The sequence below is a fragment of the Gopherus evgoodei genome, chromosome 8 (genome assembly GCF_007399415.2).
Source record: "Gopherus evgoodei ecotype Sinaloan lineage chromosome 8, rGopEvg1_v1.p, whole genome shotgun sequence".
Lineage (NCBI taxonomy): Eukaryota > Metazoa > Chordata > Testudines > Testudinidae > Gopherus > Gopherus evgoodei.
This window is the reverse complement of record NC_044329.1, coordinates 78577463-78601099: the sequence shown is the minus strand read 5'-3', so window position 1 is coordinate 78601099 and position 23637 is coordinate 78577463. Positions and strand designations below refer to the sequence as shown.

General features: G+C 38.8%; 1 protein-coding gene across 3 annotated transcripts in view; it reads left to right on the top strand.

Moving 5' to 3' along the window:
* The window catches only part of FNBP1L (formin binding protein 1 like), a 120074-nt gene that overhangs the window by 83700 nt on the left and 12737 nt on the right, over positions 1 to 23637 (top strand). For 2 of the 3 annotated variants that reach the window (XM_030571877.1, XM_030571876.1), the window contains exons 3-11: positions 2029 to 2082; positions 3910 to 4057; positions 4517 to 4579; positions 7361 to 7465; positions 8080 to 8208; positions 13434 to 13580; positions 15039 to 15242; positions 17578 to 17736; positions 21267 to 21281. In XM_030571877.1, the coding sequence (XP_030427737.1) occupies positions 2029 to 2082; positions 3910 to 4057; positions 4517 to 4579; positions 7361 to 7465; positions 8080 to 8208; positions 13434 to 13580; positions 15039 to 15242; positions 17578 to 17736; positions 21267 to 21281 (1024 nt within the window). The remainder of the gene's footprint in view (positions 1 to 2028; positions 2083 to 3909; positions 4058 to 4516; positions 4580 to 7360; positions 7466 to 8079; positions 8209 to 13433; positions 13581 to 15038; positions 15243 to 17577; positions 17737 to 21266; positions 21282 to 23637) is intronic. The other variant, XM_030571878.1, reaches the window with a different exon arrangement.

The window sequence follows — 23637 nt, the reverse complement described above, 5'->3', positions numbered from 1 at the left end:
TATGAAGATGTGATATTTGTCCACATACTGAAAATAGAGGGATGGGGAGAATTAATTGTAGGTTTGGTTTTTTTTAAGGCAGGACTTTCATAGTGTTCTGCAGATATCTTTCTGACTTTAAGGAAAGTTATTACCTGTGACAATAAATCTTACTTTTGGGACAGTAAATCTGGTGCGGCCTGGCAGGAGTGGGTGGAATATATGCTTTGGAGAAGGATTGTATTTGAAAATTGACACTCAAATATTGTTTCTCTCTCTCTCCAGGGCCGGTGCAAGGTTATTTTCGCCCTAGGCGAAACTTTCACCTTGTGGCCCCGGCCCCCACCTCTGCCCCCGGAGCATCGCTTATTATAAACTTTCAAAAATGAATATTGCATAATGTGGCATTGTTCATTAGAATTTATACACATTCGGCTTGAAAACGTATTAATTTCATTATTTAATCTACATATTTAATGAAAATAAATGAATAATCTGACAGGGGTGGGGCTGGCTGGCTTTGGGCATGGGTGTGCGGCAAGGGTTGGATGGAGACTGGGGGTGTGGGGCTAGCTGGCTTCTGGTGGGGGTGTGTGGCAGGGGTCGGGTGGAGATGGGGTGTGAGGCTGGCTGGCTTTGGGCAGGGGGGTGCAGTAGGGGTTGGCTGGAGATGGGAGTGTGGGGCTGGCTGGCTTCAGGCAGCGGTTGGCTGGAGACGGGGTGTGGGACTGGCTGGCTGGCTTTGGGCAGGGTAGGGGTTGAGGAGCTGGTTGGAGATGGGGTGTGAGGCTGGCTGAAGGCAGCTGGTGTGGGGCTGTCTGTGGGCAGGGCAGACGGTGCAGCAGGGGCTGGCTGTGAGCAGGGTAGGGGGCATCTGGCTGGCTGCAGGCAGGGGATGCGGGGCTGGCTGTGGGCAGGGCAGGAAGTGTAGGGTTGGCTGGGGACAGAGTGGTGGGTACCAAGCCTGTCCCTAGATATTCTGGGGCCCTACGCACACCCCCTCCATGGGGGTGGGTATGTGGTGCCCCAGGCATCTGGAGGGGGTGGGAGCGGGAGGGCACCAGGCTTCCATGGGGGGGCAGGGCTGGCTTGGTGGGCAGTGGGGAATCACCCCCCAGGACTCACTGGCGGCTGGGTCTCTGCACTTCTCCCCTCCCTGGCCCTGCTGTAGAGCTCAGGGGAATGGGGGAATGGGGTTGTGGCGGGGAATAGCCGTGCACCTGGATGCTACTCAGTGCAGTCTTGATCAACACATTTGCTGCACTAAGTCAGACACTGATGACACAGGGATGCACTGCTACAGAAATAACTGCAGGATTATTGCCTAAATTTTGAAATGCAGTAGAATAACATTATAAAGAATCCTGTGACATGCCAATGCAACATAAGGTGCCCACAATCTTACAGAAAGGAAAAAAAGAGAGAGAGTGAGAGAGAGAGAGAAAGAGAAAGAAAGAGAGACAGGGTCGCTAGGCAACCACTAGGCAAACTAGGCGGCCGCCTAGAGTGCCAAGATTTGAGGGCACCAAAAAGAGGTGCCCAAAATGTCTGGGAAGCTCACCCGGTGCCGGCTAAACATGTAACCCTCCTCCCGCCACTGTGAGAGGGGGCGCTGGCTGCGGCTTTGATCAGCTCCAGCTGGCTGGCCGGGAAGTATCTGTATCATTTGTGTCTCCAGATAGGATAGTAAATGTAATATAAACCCTGCTGTTTGTGAGCCTTTTAAGTTGCATGTGAATAAATGAGGTGATTTAGTTACTATGGCAACAAGTGCCTTAAAATATATATTACTCTGTTGGCTTCACTGCATTTACACCAAAATGAGTTTGCCCTGTGAAGACGTATCAAATTCTTGGTTCAAATAGTTTACAGTATGTGACCCTAGTGCTGCAGAGAGACCTTCACTGGTATAAGGCTCTGCCCATGAATATCCATTGTTGCACTGGGGCCTATTTTTTATCACTGCGTGTCTCTCCAATTTTTTTTTTTAAATTGCAACTAGAAAAGTGCTTTTATAATAACAGTATATATACTTTTCACCTTTAACAGAAATCTGGTTAAGAAGTACTGTCCCAAACGTTCATCAAAAGATGAAGAGCCCAGGTAAAATATATATATTTAAAGTTTTACATAGATAAATAGCAAGTACTACTGTATATTGTTTAATCTTTTTTATCCTTAATGGAACTTTTTCTGTGTAAATATTTTTGACAGATAAATTAGCAAATGAATGAAATGAGGACCTCCTCTGTTTGGCCTCTTGTTCCATTGCAATTAAATATCACACTTCACTGTTCCCACTATTGATGTCTTAAAGTTTTAGGTGTTGTCAATGTGGTAATTTGTATTAGCAGCTTTCCAAATTAAACTTCATTTAGCATAAGAGTTTGAAAGTGAAGTTTTAGTGCAATATATAGATATATTCTCACATTGCTTTTATAGGATTGGGAATAATTTGGCCTTAATGTGTGTGTTTCTTTTTCTTACAATTTTTATTAACCTTTTGAGAATCCTGATAATGTGCTACCAGTGCAGCTCTGCAGATTTGGGTTTTGATTGCATGCTGAATTGTCATTTATTTTTGTCTAGTGAAACTCAAGTGTGTTTATTACTCTGGTGACTTGCTTTGGCTCTGAGAGGCAAAGTAGATTTGAATGACCATTTGTGGTAGTAACACTACATGTTAAGCAACGCCTTTGTCAATAGTGTAAAGATACATCTACACTGCAGTGGGGAGATGTGATTCCCAGTTCAGGTAGACGTACATGCTTGAGCTAGCATGCTAAAAAATAGCAGTGTGGCTCCGGTGGCACAGCTGGCATCTTGTGCTAGCTGCCTACGTATGATATAAGATTTCCCATGGAGTTGTCCTTTGGAGGCTAGCCTGAGCCACCACCACTGCTGCCATTTTTAGTACACTAGCTCCAGCAGAGCTGGCACATATAAACCTACAGTCACTCCCAACTACATAGCCTAAGAGAAGTACTTGTTTTGCTATCCTTGTTGTTGATGATTTTTGATATCTGATTAAAACACAGTGCTAGTTTTTAAAGTATAAATAATTGGACTATGTATGAAAGAATGGTGAAAACCTAAAGGTAGCATGTGGGATGGATTTCACATTGCAGTCAGGGAAGTGCTATGCAGAAATGCCTTGGGGAACCCCACCAGAAACACCTTCAGTTCTATTCAAACCCCCTCAAAGAAATTTGGACTGCAGGAGTCAGGATTTCCAACTCTACAGTGGAATTCAGGCCCTGCCAGCTTTAAGAAGATGGCAATATTCCATAATTAAAGAGAGATGCGTATTTTAATATGGTGACTGTTTTTGTTTCTTTCCTCCCTTCCACACACACTTTCTACCCCTATTTTTGCCCCTCCCCTCCCCCTTTTTAGTGCCAGCCATAGTGGCACCTTACCTCCAGCCAAGAGGTGGGCAGGCAAACAGGCAGCTGTCTCCAGAGCTGGTAGCAAACTTGTTCTGTAGATCATCCATCGGGATGCATATGAGTGGTATGATTGGCATATTCCACCCTCAAGACCAAGCACATCATCTCTGCAACAAGTTCAGCCTCCGAGCCTAGGGACCTAAGTCCGTTCCCAAGGTCAGGCCTCTCAGTTGGCAGCTTAGGAGATACCACTATACTGCAGGGCCTTCCAGGTAGTATTCTTATTCTTTCTTTTCCACTCCCCAAAATCCATGTTCTTATAAACTGTGTATGAAGAGACATTAGAATGTGGTACGTCTTAGGCCCAAAATTAGGCTTTCCCCACTGTGCATTTTCATTGTAGTTCAACATTAGTCTAAGGCTTATTTTACAGTGTATCTAATTTTAACACATTCTGTGTTCTCTTAATGGCTAAGTAAAGAAATCCTTAGTGAAAGTAAAAATCAATTTCACCTTGTGTTTTTAATGTGTATTTTGTCAGGTTTACATCATGTCTAGCCTTTTTTAACATCCTTAATGAGTTAAATGACTACGCAGGACAACGAGAAGTAGTAGCAGAAGAAATGGGACACAGAGTGTATGGAGAACTAATGAGATATTCTCATGATCTAAAAACAGAAAGAAAAATGGTAATTCCTATATTCTTATCCAACAGTAGTGTATAAAATGACTGTTTTCATTCAAAGAATCTGTATATTTATTTGTCTAGTCAGTAGTATAAATGTGATGGTAGTTTCAATTATAAGTTTTACGTGCAACTTAATATAACATCAGAGGAAGTGGGTATTCACCCACGAAAGCTCATGCTCCAAAACGTCTGTTAGTCTATAAGGTGCCACAGGATTCTTTGCTGCTATAACATCAGAGTAGCTCTCTTGTTATGGTGTTCAAAATATAAATATAGAATAGTGTACAAAAATAACCTTGGTCTATAGTGCTGTTCTTACATGGATGGTGATATCTCCAATAAAGTATCTTGATAAATTAGTAAGCAATTGACAAAGCATACTGAATGTAAACTAGAACAGAAACCAGTAATGTTAACAGTATCTGAGATTTGTGAAAATGTCTTATTTATGCCCTTACAGCATCTTCAGGAGGGACGAAAAGCTCAGCAGTATCTTGACATGTGCTGGAAACAGATGGATAATGTGAGTTTTTCTGTTAATATTAATAGCGGACAGTTCTACACAACTGTTGCCATTATGTTTGCTTTTATGTTTTTGATCAGTCGGTGTTTAGTATTTAGCTGTATCACTGAATGATCACATTAGATTTGTTGTTCAGTAGCCAAGAGAGAATACAATGTACTTGTAGTTCATTACCTAATTAATTTCTCTGTAAGTTGTTACTCTCTGTCGGAATTACCCTTTTGGGGGTTATGTGACATAGAGAAGTAGCTTTCAAATATATTAGAATGTTCTTGAAAATAACACTCAATCCTATACCCCAGAGGCATCTACTAGCAATCTTTCAGCCTAGCAATCCTTCAGCTATCAGTCCCTTTTCTCCTAGCCTGTTCTCATTGTAACTACCTACAGTTTATCTAAGAAATAGCTTATTTTGTGGAGCAGTTTCACTAGTTATGTTCCATCTTTTCACATTTTTATAGATTTCCTGCTGCGTCCTTAGTAGTTGTAGTAGATTTTCTAAGTTTCTGTTCTTACTAATTAACCCAACTGTGTTTAAAGACTTGAAGGTATGTAGCATTTATTTATGCATTATTTAGGAAGCTTCAAGTCTGTCATCAGCATTGGACTTAATCAAGATAGCTTGTAACAAAAGGTTTATTCAAGAATGGCGCTATAACTAATGTGTATTGTATAGTCCTTCTTTGTTTTTCACTTTCAGTCAGCATAAACTCAATTAAATAGAGAAATACAGGCAGAGTACTCCAGGGTTCCATTCTTTGAAAGGCCCAGTTTAAAAGGAGGCAGAACATAAACTCTACTTTCCATGAATCAGTGTTACTTTTGAAGTGATATTGACACATTTTCCCCCTGTGCCAATGCACCATCCTTAGAATGTGTTGCATCTTGGTCAGATATCCTGAAACAATGGTGGAGAGGTGGAAGATTCATATTTAGGAAGGCAGAGTCAGAAGAATGAAAGAAATTTTTGAAGACACACGCTTTACATGAAGGAGAGGATAAGCAATAGGATTTCAAAATACTTCGTTTGTAAAGTGTCAATAGAGGGTAGCAGTTGGTTGCTGAAAATTGTTCCAAAAGGTACAACGTTCTTTTTTGGAAATCTTGACTATTGTTTCTAAATTTTTGGAAAGGAAAGTGCTAATCAGGAAGATGATTACAAAAACATTTGCACTTCTGAAACATTTCCATTGAACCAGTGCCAAACGAAGGAAGAAAGAGAGAAGGGAAATAATTAAATCATTTTAAGGTGAACTAACTTTAGAACAAAAGTGAAAACTGAGTTAATCCCAGATTTCTATGCTAAGTGGTCCCCATTTACCAGACTGAGGGGCATGCAGTGCAGAAATAGATTAACTGACCTTTCCCCCCCCCCCCCCGTGAAATCCACAGGCTACTGCTCAGTTCGCTGAAGATGGTTATTTAAAACTTATTTCTGTGCTGAATGCCCCTCACATGCCGAGTAAATTGGAGAGGCAGATCTGGGTTTGCCTCAGTTGTAATTTTTAGCTTTCCAGATCATCTTTGAAACTTCAATCTTACAAACACTAACTTCCCTCTGAATGACAGAATAAATTAGAATTACATATCACTGCACAGGAAAAATTTGGTGATTTTTCTGGAGTCTCTCTTTCTGGAACCATCTGTCTTGGAAATCAAGGTGACTAAAACTGAAGAATTCTCAGTATCTGCATAGGAATATATTTCAGTCACTATGGAAAACAGCATTACTGGTCCTGAAAAACACCATTCAGGTAGATGCTAGCACTTCATGTGTTCACATACTTTAATCATTTATTGGTGTGTATGTATCTTCCTTAATGCATTGTTTCAAGTCCCATCTAATTCTGGCTTAAAAATAAGGAATTAATAGGGCTTTAGTCAACCTGATGGGTAACAGCCTTTTCTCACCCTGGATGTTTAATAATGGGGCATAAAATAGAGCTATCATGTGTCAATAGTCAGAGACCACTTTACAGTAAATGTGCTGAGAATTGCAGTCTCAGTAGGTTGGCAATACCGACAGTGCACTTCTCTGTGAGATACTCTCAAAATATATGAAGATAAGTTGTCTTTGGCTACAAAGTCTTACTACAAACCTCTGAAGGCTTGATCTATGCTGTGAAATCTTACCATATCTGACAGATTTGTCATCAGTAAGGTTAGCTGATATGATGCCAAGTATGGGTTAGTGTGGTCAGTGTAGACCAGGACAAACATTGTTCAGCATCATGTCAGAGGGTCTAATTGTGGTTAGCTGAGACACTGCTGAACACTATTTGTTCTGGTTTATGTTCACTGCTAAACCATGCTCAGTATCTTGTCATTTAACATAATTGTAACAAATTGGTTAAAGAAATTAATTTTAAAATTATATAGATGTCTGGGTCCAGATTTGGATTTTCTTCCCCAGTATCTTCTTGCGTGCCCTCACTCCCCCGCCATCTGAATTTGAGCTAAAATCTGGACCCAGCTGTTCTTTATAAATAAATTTGTCTCTGTAATTGGGTGTTCGTTATTTGGTTGCTTGTATAATAATTTTAAAACCTATTTTGAACATTTCTGTGCTGGCACCCCATTAAGGTAAATGGAGCAAGTTAAAACCTCTGGAGAAAGGGTGATTTGCAGATCGAACAAGACAGCAGTGCTTTGATTTTCAGAGTGAAGGCTCTTCTCAGCCAGGATTAATGGAAACTTTAAATGGAAGCTTAGATATCTAGGTTTTGAAGTTGCTGTAACTGTTGGTTTGTTAGTACAATATAGTTTTCATGATTTTTACAGAGCAAAAAGAAATTTGAAAGAGAGTGCAGAGAGGCAGAAAAGGCACAGCAAAGCTATGAAAGACTGGACAACGACACCAATGCAACCAAGGCCGATGTTGAGAAGGTAAGACACATGACACTTCTTCCTGTCCTCCTTCTTGTTGTTACTATTATTAGAAAATGTTAATTTTTGATGGCTTTATTTTTTGTAGCAATATTTGAACAGCATAATATATTTATTTACATATTTTAGGCAATATCAAAGTAACAGTATAATTCATCTTTTAAAACTTAATATACAGTGTAGTGAGGCAGTGTGTCAACATATTGACATATTTTAGTCCTTTTTTTAATTATTCAAAGGTTGATCACAGAGCAAATTACAGGTAATGTCTAAGACAGAAGCTGTAGATGGGGTTATTCGTCTGATGTAATTTGTGGTGTAATGTGCTTAGAATCTAGTTTAATGGATTCTATTGTATTTTTCTGAACCACCTTTAGTCCAGGGAAGTTTTTTATGGCAGTTTCTAAATATGACCTGTAGATTGACATTACAAATTTAGTGGCACTCACATTCCTTCCCGTTTTGTTAATTATAGGAAGAAATGTTTGTGCCTCCACAGCTACTGTGACTAATGTTTTTAATGTAATTGGTGGGAAAGCTAGTTAAAGTAATGTTACATTTCTTTTGAGAGAACGCGAATGAGGCATGTTTGTACTGATGTGACTTCCCATTAGGCTAAGCAACAATTAAACCTGCGTACACACATGGCAGATGAAAACAAAAATGAATATGCTGCACAACTACAGAACTTTAATGGAGAGCAACACAAACATTACCACATTGTCATTCCTCAGATTTACAAGGTAAAACAGTATTTAATAAAAGTAATTTCTTAATTTTTTGAGGGGAAAGAGGATTTCAAAATTTAAAGAAAGAGATCATCTTGGTAGATCACTTCAACACCTAAACTGATATAAGATATCTAAAGCATATAGGTCTAGGTTTTTATTAGGTTACATTTATTGTTCATAGCAATTAGATTTAGAAATGTAATTAAAATACTGTTATAGTTTCTGAGAATATTGTTATAAATAGCAAGCTTCTTTTTGTTTGCTTGAATACTAGCATCATATTGCAAAAGAAGAAAATGTTTCTTTCAAGGACATAGATTCTGTGCAGCATTCATTTAATACAAAGTGATCAATGGATGGCAACAAATTGGAAATCCTTCAAAGGTCTTGAAGTCTGTTGAAGCATTTCTGATAACACTGGGAACTTCACAGGCTACTCCTCATCACTCCCATAACCGCCTTGGTCATTGGGGCACCATCATTGATGAGCAATCAACCAATTGTCTCCACCCCTGATGACTGTGTGTCAGTGCTTGAGTGTCTGCGCAGTCCATTCCTGTCCACTCTTTTACATTGTCAATCCTTCTCTTCTTCTGTCTACCTCTTCTACTCTTCCCTTGTATTGTCCCTTGGAGGATGATCTTGGATAGGCCAGATGATCTTGTTACGTGTCCATATCACTTCAGTTTGCGCTTCTTCACAGTCTTCAGGAGGTCATCATATGACCCAGCGCGTTGGGTGAGAATTTTACAGAAGTATCTTATCTCTACTACCTGCATTTTCCGTTCAAGTTCTGCCGTAAGGATCCATGTCTCGCACGCACACATAAAAATGGAGATGACCATAGCGTGCAGCAATGTCAGTTTGGATTCCAGAGAGATGTTCTTATTCCTCCAAATTGGCTTTAGCTTTGCCACTGCTGCTGTTATTTGCACAGTTCTTGCCTGAATTTCAGTGATGATTGCTTCTAAATACTTGAACTGCTTCACTGTCTCCATCTCTTGTCCACTGACAGTGATGGAGCTGATCCCATCATATTTGTTTGTCATCAGCTTGGTTTTCTCTGCACTGATTTCCATGCCATATTTTGCGGAGGTTTCATCTAATCATTTCACAAGATTGGCAAGTTCATCTTTGCTGCCTGCCAGGCCATCAATGTCATGAGCGAACGAAAGATTTGAGATTGTTTGCCCCCCCAATTGTGACTGTGCATATGTGATCTTCTAGGGCATCAGTCATTATGCGCTCCAAGTAGGTGTTGAACAGCGTGGGCAAAAGAAGGCAGCCGTGCCGGACTCCAACAGTGGTGTGAAACCATTCTTCTATTCTGCTCTTGACGAGAACTGCACTTCTGGCCATGGCATACAGTTGTTTAATGGTCAGAATAAGCTTATGATCAACGTTGTACTTCATGGTTGCCCAGAGAGCTTTGTGCCGTACTCTGTCAAATGCCTTCTTGAAGTCAACAAAGACGTGGTAGATGTCCTGCTAGTGTTGTAAGTACTACTTACGTAGAACACGAAGGTTGAAAATCTGTTCTGTAGTACTTCTTCCAGCACAAAAACCAGCCTGTTCTTCAGCGATGATGTTGTCTGCTTGTGGCTTCAATCTGTTCAATATGGCTTTCAGCATCACTGGGATGGCTAATTAAGCTTATGGTCTGGTAATTTTGACACAATTGCAGGTTGTCTTTCTTTAGCAGAGTGATGATTAGTGACTGTGTTATGTGTTGTCTTTCTTTGGCAGAGTGACGATTAGTTACAGAGAGGGCCACTCTCTGGTCTGCCAGATCTTGTTGCAGATCTTGGTGAGTACATCTATTACTATTTCTCCTCCGAATTTCATCAGTTCAGCTGGGATGTTGTCAATACCTGCAGCCTTTCCATTCTTGAGTGATTTCACAGCTGTCTCCACTTCTTCACATAGTATTGGAAAGTCCTCCTCCTCTGTTCAATCTGGGCTGTCTAAGATACTAGGATCTGCATTTGTCTGGTGGTTGTATAGATCAGAGCAGTATTTTGTCCACCTATTGATGATGTCCCTTTCTTCTATAAGACTGTTCCCTTCTTTGTCTTGAATTGCGTTAGCTTTGGTCCATCTTTTCTTAATCAGATCTTTTACAACTTGGAAGGCCTTTGCTATTTTTATTATTGATACACTCTTCAATTTTAGAGCATTGTTTTTCAATCCATATCTCCTTGGCCACCTTCATTCCTTTCTTGATCTTTCTGCCAATCCCTCTATATTTATCAGCTCCCTCAGTGCTGTTCTTGTCTCTCTTAAGTTTTCTTCTAATATCACACATTTGTAGTATTTCATTTGTGACCCATGGTTTTGTCTTCTTACGATGTTTCCCAAGGATGTCCATTGCTGCCTCATTCATCACAGCGTTGAAATTATTGGTCATTGTTTCTACGTCTTCCTCTAGAGCAAGCAGTGGGGCAAATTTTCCACCGATCATTGCTTGGAATGATACTGCAATGTTTCGGTCTCTGAGTCTGGTGAACTTTGGCCTGACGATTTTCCTTAACTGCAACCAAAAATTTAGCATCACAAGGTCATGATCACTTCCAATATCAGCATCAGGAAAGCTCCTTGTTTTAGCTCTGTTAATCCAAGAACAAAATTGGTGCGTGCCAGGTTGATCATCTGGTTGCTTTATGTGCTCCTAATGTGTTTGCAAGAACCAGATTCTTATCGCTGACAACCTCCAAAAGTCTCAATCCTCTCTCATTGGTTACTGCATTGCAGAAAGGGCCACAATAACCTTGCCAATCTGCCTATGCATCAGTACCCACAGTATCCATTTCAATCTCCTTGTACAATCAGGATATCTTTCTTGTGTACCTTATCAATGATGTCTTGGAGCTGATTGTAAAAATCTTCAATTTGATCATCGTCATAGTCTGTTGTAGGGTCATAGACTTGTACCACTGTCATTAAACGGTACTGCCTTTTAGACGGACGTCGGTCTGGGGGCAAAATAGGCCCACTGCTCCTCCTGCATCTCATAAGAGGCGACTAAAATGGGGCTGCCTGGAGAAGGATGGGCTCCACCAGGTTAGAAATTTGCCCAAGACTCACTATGTGGTGAGCAGGTCAACAATGTCCATACTGGATTGATCACATCCCAGGTTGTTAATGACTACGCCATCCGTCTCCCACCAGGGTGAGCACGACAAGTATACTGCTGGTGTATACAAAGAGGATCCGTGGAAGATATAACATCTCCATGGCCACGTGGAATGTAAGGCCATTGAGACAATTGGGAGGTTGAAAGAACGCACATATGAAATGGTACAATACACCTGGCACCTCCTAGGAATCTCTGAGATCAGATGGAAGAACTTTGGAGAAGTATTAACGGAAGAAGACCATATACTCTATTACAGTGGAGAGGACAAACGTCAACGGTGTAGGATTTCTTGTGCATAATGATATCAAAAATTCAGTATTAGGATGCCGCCCAGTGTCCAGCAGCCTGATTTTCATCCGTCACAGGCTACTACTGAGAATCAAAGTGAGAGGAAACAGAGGAAGAATGAAAACCTTAAATTTATTTACATGTTTAATAACCTGAGAATACTTGAGATTTTCCAGGAGCATGGGAGAGGATCACAAAAGAATTGTTTGTTTGAAACTCTAGGAATCCCAAGAGGAAATTTTTTTTCCTGGAATGCTACCTCCAGTGGATCTGTCAATAGAAGACTAAGGAAGGAATTGTAGTACCTACCTGAGACTGCAGAAATCTGTGTATTAAGCAAAGACCCAAGAGGAAAAATTTTGATCATTTTTGTTTTCTCTTTTGATCAGAGACTTGGTTTATTACATTTCTCCAGGGTTAAAATACATTTTTTGTTATGAGAGATTACTCTTGTTTCCTGAAGTCCTTAGCAAATAGGATCCCAAAGACCTAGTTTTGCTTTATTAAAGTGTCTTTCAACCTTTTTTCATGTGCGGACCCCTAAAAATTTTCATATGGAAGGTGCAGATTTCTTTGGAAATCTTAGACATAGTCTGCAGACCCCCAGGGGTCAACAGACCACAGGTTGAAAACCTCTATTCTGTGGTAACAAAAGCCTTTTGCAGACCCCTTAGATATAGCCTGTGGACCCCCAGAGGTCCATGGAGCACAGAATGAAAACCACTGCTTTCTAAGGCTCTTACTTAGCACTTCTTTTTATTGTTTGTTTGCAAATCTTGAGTAGTATTTACAAGCAAATAATTACATGACTCAGCCGGTATAGTTTTATCTCAGGGATATTATATGAGATGCTGCTTGAGACATCTGCTTCTGTTAGGATAGATTTAGCAAAGGCTTTAAGCCTACCTCAGATGCCAGTTATTGTAACTAATAGGCTGAGTTTTGAATAGATTTTATAGTGTCTTTTTATAGTAAGAGTGGGATGAGCTCTAGATATGCATCATTATATAAATAATGGATTATTGTGTTTTGGTTTGTTTTTAAATTTGCTCAAGGGTGTCTGGGATTTTGAACTTAATGGTCCCTTTTTCTGTTTTAAATGTAGGACTAGCCAACATCCAATGAGATAGTTGGATAAGAAATGGTTCTAGTTGGCTTTCATCACAAAGCTTATGTAACATTGATTTTTTTCCTTGTTTTCCAGTACACATCTCTTGCAGGAAAGGGTTTGTGTTTTAAATGGGATATTAGAATTTTGTCCTATTTGTACATGATATTCATATCCTTTCCCCATGTTTTTATTAATTTCTGTTCTATTGGCAATGTGTGTGAAATGGAAGGAAAGTTCAAAACAAAAACAAGACTTAAAAGAAAAAAGCCTCAATTTTTTGTCAGCTAAGATTAGAAAGAATCACGTGGGTGCGGGAGGTTAGACGATGGGAAATTCAGCCAGTTGTCCTACACAGTTTTCCAAATTTTATCTGAATTGTTTCTTAATTAAAGGAAGTGTCTATGTGATTAAGGGGGTGGAGAAGCAGACTCTGACAATAGGAAACCTTGTGTTTCCAAATATTGTCTTTAATAAAGAGTATCCAGTCTTCCTGATTACACTGTGTTCTGTACATCTTTTGCTAAAAAAAGTGTCAGTGACAAAATGTATTTAAAGAATATTATTTTTATTTAGTTGTATTCAGTTTTGTCCTTATACTGGACAAAGAAGTTCCATACTTTGATATAAAATGGCTCCTGAATCTGCAGGATGAACAAGGAATATCAGTAAACAAAATCATATTATCTTTTTTCTTCTTTGTAGCATCTTCAAGAAATGGATGAACGGAGGACCATCAAGCTTAGTGAATGTTATAAAGGTTTTGCTGATTCTGAGCGCAAAGTTATTCCCATAATCTCTAAATGTTTAGAAGGAATGATTCTTGCAGCAAAATCAGTTGATGAACGCAGAGTAAGTGAATTCAGCTCATTTTCTTTTTTAATATGCATGAGTAAGTTAACTAATATGGGAGCCATGGGGCATATTATTGAAAGGGGGGGAAATACACTAAATATTTCAGATTTATATTGTCCACTTATCTTTTAATCTAAAAGAGCGATATCCTGAAGTTAACGTTGTCTTTGAGCGTTTTACCTGACTAAAAAACGAGTTGTGACTTCAGGATTTGGTCAAAATGTTAATTTTCTGTTTTGATGTCAGTTGTCTACATCAAAAATTTTTCATGCTTTTTCATCCTTTTGGCTCATCTCTGTTAATGCAACCCCACTGGTACTTAGTACTCAGGTTGGCTTTGCACAAATGATCATTCCATCTTAACAGTCTATTTTGACAACTAGGGTTGGGTAGCCAGGCCTGGATTAAACCAGTGTGAGTTTGTGATCGGGATGCTTCTTGACTGGGAACTAGGCTGACATCAATTTATTTTACATGAGCTACTGAAGAGCTGTCTGAAATAGACAGACAGCAGTTTGATCTCGCAGCTAAGCGTAAAGACTGGAATGGTTATGAAGTCCAATACTCACAAATTAGAAAATTCCAGAATTGTCTGCTTGTGCAAACTTAATTGACCCTGTGGTTCATATGTCATTTAAATTACATGATCACACTATATATATCTAAGATACTGTATTATGGGATCCTACTCACTCAAATGGAAGTTTTGTCACTGACTTCAGCGGTAGCCGCACTGGACCTTATGTTAGTAATATCTAAAACCAAAACATTTTATAAAAGGAATTATATTGGGAAAGTATTTTTCATGTGTAATTAAAACAATTACAAAAAACAGTATATATATGAAAGCTCACTAATATGTCTGAAATAGGATGTATAAAATTAATTATTACTGTGGAATGAAGGCAGATGCAATATTTGGTTTAATCTATAATATTAATATTTAAAACTCCTGTGTGTTACAGTATCTAAGTGTTATTTTACAGATGGAACAATTGAGTCAGAGGGATTTATTGACATACCCACGGCTATAGAGGGAGTCAGTGTCAGAATTGATCCTATAAACTTTGGATATCATGCTTCCTGGTCCCCCGGCTTAGCCACTAGACTGCACCTCTGAATAGATTAGATCAGTGGTTTTCAACATTTCTTCATTTGTGGACCCCTAAAAAAATTTTGAATGGAGGTGTGGATCCCTTTGGAAATCTTTGACATAGTTTGTGCACTACTGGGGTGGTCTGCGAACCACAGATTGAAAACCCTTGGTTTATATGATAGTACAAGTGCTAACAGGAAAACTGTATCTTTAAGTATAATTATTCATTTGGAAAGCATATTCATGTCTGGAATTATCTTTTATGCAGTCCATATTGCTTCTGTTGTCTTGGGTGAGTATGTTTAGAGCATAGCCAGTGCAGATTTTTTTTAAAGCTCACTGATGTTGCTTATATACAGGATTCTCAAATAGTGATAGACTCCTTCAAGTCTGGGTTTGAACCTCCTGGAGACTTCCCATTTGAAGATTACAGTCAGCATATTTACAGGACTGTCTCTGATGGAACCATCAGTACACCAAAGCAGGAAGGAATGAAGATCGATCCAAAAACCACTGTGGGCAAGGCTAAGGGCAAGCTGTGGCTTTTTGGAAAGAAGCCAAAGGTAAGAATTGTGAAGTTACTATTCCCAAATAAAAATGTGCTCAGGATTTGCAGTTTGTGGTAGAAGGAATTACTTCTTCTAAAGGTGACTCACAAAAGAAAATTAAATTACATGCCTTCCCTTTTACTTTGCAGGTAGAGGTAGCAAATGGATTCTACTATTTGTTGCTGGTTTTGAAAGTTTGTGATAATATTTTCATAAACATGGTTTCTGTTTGAAAACATGAAATATTTGGTCATATAGTAAAACATCTAATTTTTCAGAGTTTCTTATGGACAGGTGCCAAAGGGAAATCTTAAGACTAAACAAATAAAAGAATTAAGAGTTATAAAACTACTTTTGATAAAAATGTTAGAACAGAGATGTTACTCCTCTCTTACTTCTGTGCATGTAGGTTTAATTGATACTTTCTGTGAAAGATGCCTTCATGGACCAACAAAAGGGGCCACTAATACTGATGTTGGCTATTTAAATAAGTAATTGAACCTACAAAGATTAAATTACATATATTTTAGATCTTTTTTACTTGTTCCGTATTAGACCGTATAAACGAATCATTTAATTATTCCCAGAAATTTTAATGAGGACTCTCAATGCTGCTAGTCATTAGCAACTTAGTGAAATAGGAAAGCTTTATTATGATGAAAGAACTACTCTCCAGACTTCTTTCCACTTGGGATTTATGTTTTTGCAGATAATATTCCAGATATACATACAAGTCTTCTCTAAGGGAAGAGATAGAATATCTAATTCCTGCATCCTCCTCGTAGCACATTTTCTAATTGCTCCTGTGTGATACCAATGAAAACCTGGATTATTTACTTTTCATCCACTGTAATTATTAACTGTAATATATCACTTTATCATGCTAACATATTTTACTAGTATTTGTCTAGAGGGCTACACAAGAGATTAGGACTGAATTTAAATTAAAGAACACCATCAATTTGAAAATCATACTTCTGCCTGAAAATTTTAGCCATGGCCTCATCATGGTGTAAATTGGCTAGTTCCATTGAAATAATGAAGCTGTGCTGATTTACACCTGCTGAGGACCTGTCCTTTTGTTCTTACTTTAGTTATAATTAACACCTAAGATGACTGTAGTTGAAAGAAGGTATCAGGAAAAAAAATTCTCTCTCTTCCCCAGTTTTACTTTGTACATTTGATAGCACTTTGTATATTGTCACTGTTTCCTTTGTAGAGTCATGCTACAATTCTGCAAATACTTACCCACTGAGTAGTGCTGCTGAACAGAGTGGACCAAATCATGTGTAAAGTTTTGTCATATATAATGGTTACGTGCATTGCAGAATGGAAGCTTATGTCAGTGTTTCTGATTTTCTGGGGGGAAAAAACAGTAACAAGGGAGCATACTTTTTTATTAAGTATTTTTTTTAAAAATCAGAGTATTATTTAAACAATTTGTAACAGAAACTGGATTTTTTTAAACTGACTTTTAAAAATTCTGGTTGACGAACTAGCTGGATGTTGACGTTAGCCTTTGTGACTTGATGTATCTGTGAATCTGGTGGGTCTTAATTTGCATGTCAAGATACTCAACCTCTTTGTAGATGGTAGTTTTTTGCAAGAGGAAAGAACTATAGAAGATGGAGGAGAAGTGTATAGCAGATGAGGGAAAAGCAGATTGGAAAAGGAGTAGGGAGGAGGAGATGAGGTTAGAGGTGGGTGATTTAAAACAAAAGTGGAGGAAGAAAGAGGACATTAAAGAAGCTGTAATGGTGAGGAAAGCCATACACCTAATGTTAAAGTCCAAAGACAGTGAATCTACCTTACCTACTTCAGTAGTTCCCCACAGCTGGGATTACAGATTTGTGTCTCTGTGTCTGGCCTGTTTAGGGACATTATAATTGTAATTCTGGGTTTAGCCTATCACATATAATGGAAAAAACTTTACAGAGAAGGAGGAGCAGTGCAGGGTGAGGAAGAGCAGGAGTCCAGAAGGATAGTGACAAGGGTTAGGGAATACTGAAGATGCTATTGGGAAGTATAAAGAAAGGAGACTATCTCAGGTACGTGGGTATTGCTAGGATCTTGGAAATTGAGTGGAAAGTATTCTTAAATTTGTATTCTTTATCTGCACTAATTTTAACTCAAAAGACTAATTCTGAATAAAACAGTTTAGAAACATGACTATCTTTGCTCTGCAAACTGTTTTAATGTTGATACAGTTATGGTGGTAAATCTTCTAGTAAAACGTGCTATGAACCGTTTTTGTGTTGGATGGAGATTTTGTTACTGAAAAACAGAATTTTCATTTTAAAATTACTTTGAACATTTGGCTTATTTTTTCCTTTCTTTATTTCCATATTAGCCACAGTCCCCACCCCTTACCCCTACTAGTTTATACACATCCACTTCTCCTAATGGGTCCCAGTATCCCATATTCTCCATTGAACCAGTGCATTATTGCATGAGTGACATAAAAACAGGGAAGCCCAGAATTCCTTCTTTCAGAAGCCTCAAAAGAGGGGTAAGTTTGATCACCAGTTGAAAATGCATGATGGGCTATGAAGTGTGTTTGTGGTGTGGCTTTTCTGATACCCTCCACCCTCATTATAAGGCTCGCTCTGGTATAACACTCTGACAAAACGTCACTTTTAAGGTACTTTGCTCTCTGTTACATCATAGTTACCTTCATTTTAAAAATAATTTATAACATTAAAAATGTTTGACTCCAAAAGGAAAGTGTTATAAAGAGGGTGCTGAGTATGTGTTTGAAATCTTTTTTGTTGTTGTGCACATTCACAAATGTCTTACCTCCATCATGTAATGCATTTTTGCAGTAATTTATCATTGGGTGTATAGTCATCACTAAAAAAATTGACATGTCTTATTTGCTGATGTCTTACTAAAATAGTAGAAGTTGATTTCCGAGAAACTGAATTACAAGGGGAAAACCCATCTCTCATTATAGTTTAAATGTGACAGTGTGCAGTTTTTAACACATTAAACCATCATTCATTTCTTCTAATGTATTATAATTTTTTTAATGTAATGTACATTGATAGTTAAACTGCTTTTGCTTCCTAAAGGTTTTTATTTTTTGTAAAATACCTTGCCTCAATTATAAATTACTACTAAATGTCACTTTCTGAGATTTATTAGGGGAATGCATTTATTAATTTATAAAGCATATTCAGCAAATTTGTTCTGTTGACAAAAAAATTGAAAAGTTGAAATGGTTTCCTAGAAACATATATTGTACTAGTGAAAAATGAACTGGCAGTATCCCATTATGTCAGTGAAACAGTCTGCCTTGTTTATGTAAAATTTATAGCATTTGTTGATATCCATAATCAGAAATTTAGATATATATGGTTGGATTTATATAATTCTTTTTCTGATATTGAAAATGAAATAAACCCTCTGTTTCACACTGTATACAACCATGGCGGATTCTGTTGCTCTAGAGTGGAGCTCAAAGTCCAACATCATATGACATTCCAGTTAATGATTAGAGGAGCCCTGGCTGTTAGTTGATTATATTTCAGATTATTTTAAATTTACATTCTTTAATTTACCTTATCTAGTGCCTGGTTACTCCAAACCCTCCAGTTACTCTGTATACCATCCCTTATATACAGAAGCGTAGGTTGCAGAAAACCCTTGTGGACATCTAAGATCTTTATGAAGGACAGATTTCCCCTTCCTCTCCTTCTGTGTTCATTGATCAAAACTTGCTTTGGTCAGGAGAGTATAAGGAAACTCCTTCAATGCTGTTGATTAATGAGGTATGGGAGGTTCTTGAAATTACACTAATCTTTTCTGCTTTCTCTTGATTACTGAATATGCCTGCTAATTACTCAGGAAGCAAGGCCCGATAGGAGTTTTAATCAAGTAGGCTATTTTATTACATGTAAAAATCATCTAGGGGCAGTTTTATTATATAAACAGAAAATGAAGTGCCTCTTAAATGAAGTTTTTTATTTTAAAACGCACTGATCGCAATGCAAAACAGAAAGGTTAGCGAATGTGATCAAATATGGCATTAATTAAAATTTATAAAGATCATTCAAGCTTCTACAGATCTGAGCTCAGCTCAGTGGAAGTCCCACAATACCAAACATTATTCTCTCTTGTAAACCTTCAGGGCAGCAAATATTATTGTTAGTTTCATTTTGAAAAATTTTGCAATATCATGCAAGCACTTTAAAATACTACTTTAACAAATGTCAAGGGAATTGATGCATCCTTTTGCAAGCTGAACAATTTACCATAGTTGTAAAAAAAAATTCCTGTCATATGGCAATTTAATATTGTATACATTTTCCATCAAAATATATAAAAATATTTCAGATATTGTACATTGTCACTATTTAACACACACACAACTGTGATTTCCACTCTTTTACTGCTGTAAAACATTTTCTCAATGGGATTGACATTCTCTGCTATCAAATGGCATTTTAATTTGCTTCGTTTTTTAATTTAAATTCACCAGTAAATTGCCAAATAATATGCAGAGAAGCTGAGTATGTTGGATATTTTGTTTATCTGCCTTGTCCAGGATTTTGCTCAAGGAATATTTGAACAAGGCAATAAACAGGAAACTGCTCTCATTACTCTGTGCTTCGTGCATCATCAAGAGTCCCCATCAGCAACTGTGTGTAACAGAAAACAAATTAAAACTGTAGGGGTTTTCTTTGTTCACTGTTACCATTGCCCCTCTGAAATGAGCAGAAATGTAGCTATGTTGTTTATTTAATGAGAAGGAGAAACCCAAATGTCATTCCATGCTATAAATTAAGGGAAAGTGATTCTGCAAACCAGACACATCAGATAATGGGTAGTTTTTGTCACTTATTTGTTAAAATGCATTATTATTTATTCTACTTCCAATTTGTAATTGTCAAAGAGTTTAATGCTGTGAAAGGTGCCAGCTTGATATCAGTTTGAATGGAAATGCAAGCTTTAAAACAGACCTATCATAAGCAATGAAACTGTAAGTCTCACCCATGCTTCTCGGCCAGTTCTCCTCAGTGCGTGTCTGGGGAGATTACCTCTAGAAAGCAGAGTAGTTCAGTCTATGTCCCCATCACATTAGTAGAATTTACTGAGCTTGCTAGCCAGGGTGTTTTTAATAAAGGTGGATTTTTAGGTAGAAACTTGTTAGAAAGTTGCTTAAATGGGACCTCTAACCTTTCATGTATGCCACTCGTCAGCAGTCAGAGCGTAATCCCGTTTGGTCACAACTGATGTGGTGAATATGAATCACTGATACATTGATGAAACGGTCCTTTCTAACCCCTTCGTGGTGCTCTGCTTGAGAAGCTTAACATATTTGGTAGGATCACTCTTGAGTGTATGGCACGTCCCTAGGATATGGCACCTTATTGGAGCTGTACCAGTCTTCTCTGTCATAAGGTATTGCTTTGTCCCAGGAGAAAGTCCTGTTTATTCTCACCAGTTTGTCTATAGATTTTAATATTTTTGAGTATAGCGCAATGATCAATTGAACAGTTTAAAATGTAAAATTAAACTTTTAAGCTTGAAATGGCAGAGAAGAGATTTTGCGCCTTCCACAGGAAACCTCTTTATTTTTGTTCTGTTGGGATATTAACAATTTTGAAGTGATGCAGTGTATTCCTAGTCATGATTTACCAAATTTTTGTATATGGTAGACCAGCCCATCATCATCAAATTCTTCAGCTTTGTGCAGTGTTTGCTTTATATTTTGTTTTTCTCTAAATATATATTATTTAATACTAAAATAAATAAGTTGTTAAATGAAGCCATGCGTTGTAATTCCACAAGGCAAACTACCCATTATCATTCAGTGTAAGCTTTAATTGCCAATAATTCTCTCAGCATAGGTGCACTTCAAACTTGTATTTTGCTGTTTTTTTGCTGATAGTGAAGTGCATCATTTAATTTTGAGTTTGTAAAATTTTACTTTAAATATTTTAAAGATATATTTTTAGGAATAAACCTTCACTTCCTAAATGATGATTGCATGTAAATAATTTCCCGTTTCTTTCTGTTTTCAAATGAACTGTTCAGTGGTCGGTGAAGATGGTAAGCCTGTGTGCTGATCTGTCTGCTGTACTTCTGATAAAATAGCATGAAAATAATCTTTTGAAATTGTTTCCATATCATAATTGCTTTGAATCAGGGGCTGAAATACATTTTCAGATTTTTCACCTTGCATACATGGCCTTTCGTTTTAATCATCCATGTTCAGTGTGAGCTAATTGGACATGTGATCTGGATGCAACTTATGTATGACTTAGAGTGAAGGTGGACAAATTTCATGTGTTGGTCATAACGAAAATATATTTCATGGTTTACCAGGGATTGATAGAAAAGCTGTTAAAACTTTGCAGAATAGTTATATGAAAAGATTGTGCAAGTTGTATAAAAAGGGAAAGATAATAAGAATAATAAAGGTCTTTTGGACTTAATTTTAGTGGTTGAAGGAAAAGTACATCTCTTTCCACTTGTACTGCCAAAGCTCTCAATTTGAATGAAAAATTCCAACACACACCTATCGGCATTTAGTTTCCTGGAGTGAATAAATGATATTCACAATAAGAATCCTGTTCTTCTAATTTTACTATAAGGTACCACTGATGTAAAAAGGCGGCTGGGGGTGGGTGAGAGAGGCAGGAGGAAAGTTTGTCCTTTCTTGTTTCTTTATGATGCGTAAAGAAAGCAATATGGTGGTGGCTGTGTTTTTTACATTAGAAATATCGGATCGTGATTTTCCTGGTTGTACTGAATGACTGAAGTAGTAGTGGAATGATGATAACACAAGTGACAAGGGACTGAAAACCATGCAGTTGAGAAGGGAAGAAATTTTTAGACACATTGTTTAAAACTTGGTGTGGGCTGGTGTTGGGTCAATGAATGCCCATTTAACTCAAAATCCTGACAGTTGGGAGAAACGCACTGCTTGTTAAATTCTCCCCTTTTCAGATTGTCTTTAATGCCAGATTCTTTTCCAGTGTTTAAAACAAACAACTCTCTAAATAACTAGCACATGAAGGATGCAGCATTTTTATCAACTGATATTATTAACTGTAAGGCTTGAACTTTTTTTTCTCCTCTCCCCAAACGCATTCTCTCTGTCTCTCTCTCTCTCTCTCATGCATATCTGTCGCTCAGGTGTGGGCTTTTGGCAACAACCTCTTAAAATTCATATGTATAAATACCCACGCACACTTAATTGAGAGGACATATAGGGGCTTATTCCTGCAATATTCTGAAGTGAGGGAACTCATAGTGCCCATAATCCATACTATTTTGGGGAATACAATGAAAAAGTTGACAATGCTTCTGTAGCTTTGATTCAGGGTAGTTTCTATAATCCACAGTTCTTCTTCGAGTGCTTGCTCATATCCATTCCAGTTAGGTGTGTGCGTGCCGCGTGCACGTTCGTCGGAAGATTTTTACCCTAGCAACACTCGGTGGGTCGGCTGGGCGACCCCTGGAGTGGTGCCGCCATGGTGCCAGATATATACCCCTGCCGACCCAACCGCCCCTCAGTTCCTTCTTACCGCCCGTGTCGGTCGTTGGAACAGTGGAGTGCAGTTTTACTGACCTCCACCTCCCTAGCTACTCGTAGTTCTCTAGTTATTTTGTTGTGTATATAGTTCAAAGTTATATAGTTATAGTTAATTTTTATTGTTCATAGTTAGTGTATAGTTAAGAGGGGTTCGGGGCTTAGCCCCTTCCCCGCACCCAGTGCCGGGGCCCTTGCCCGGTTCACCGGGTGTCAAACCGTGCTAGGCCTGTCATAGCAGATGCCAATAGGAGATCCACACGACTCTTGCCTTAAGTGCCTCGGGGAATCTCACTTGACAGAAAAGTGTCGCATTTGCAAGGCTTTTAAGCCGAGAACAAAAAAGGAGCAGGACTTTCGGCTAAAGCAGCTCCTCATGGAGGCGGCTCTTACCCCTCCGCCTTCGGCACCGAGCGTTGGTCAATCGGGCAGAAGCGCCTCCTCGGCACCGGACCATGCCGGTACTGCCAAGGCCTCTCGGCACTGGCCGTCGCCGGCACCGAAGTCGACTCGGCACCGCTCCCTCTCCCCAAGGTCGAGAAAGCCTAAGACTCCTACTGCTTCTGTGCCACCTGCACTGCAGCCAGAGAGCTTGTCTAAGTTGGATCGCCCAGCACTGACACCTGCCCCAGCACCGATGACGTCAGCACCGTTGATTCTGGTCCCACAAGAGCCGTCGAGTCCGGTACCTGTCAGCTCCCCGGTGCGAGCCGTGCTTGAGCTTACTATTCCATCCACGCCGGAGACATTCTCAACGGCGAGGGATCTGATTGCCATGACAGAGTCAACGCTGCCTCAACCCCCGGCACCGCCGGTGCGGGTAATACAGTCTATTGGCAAACCTACCTTGATAAGACCATTCTCTGTCAG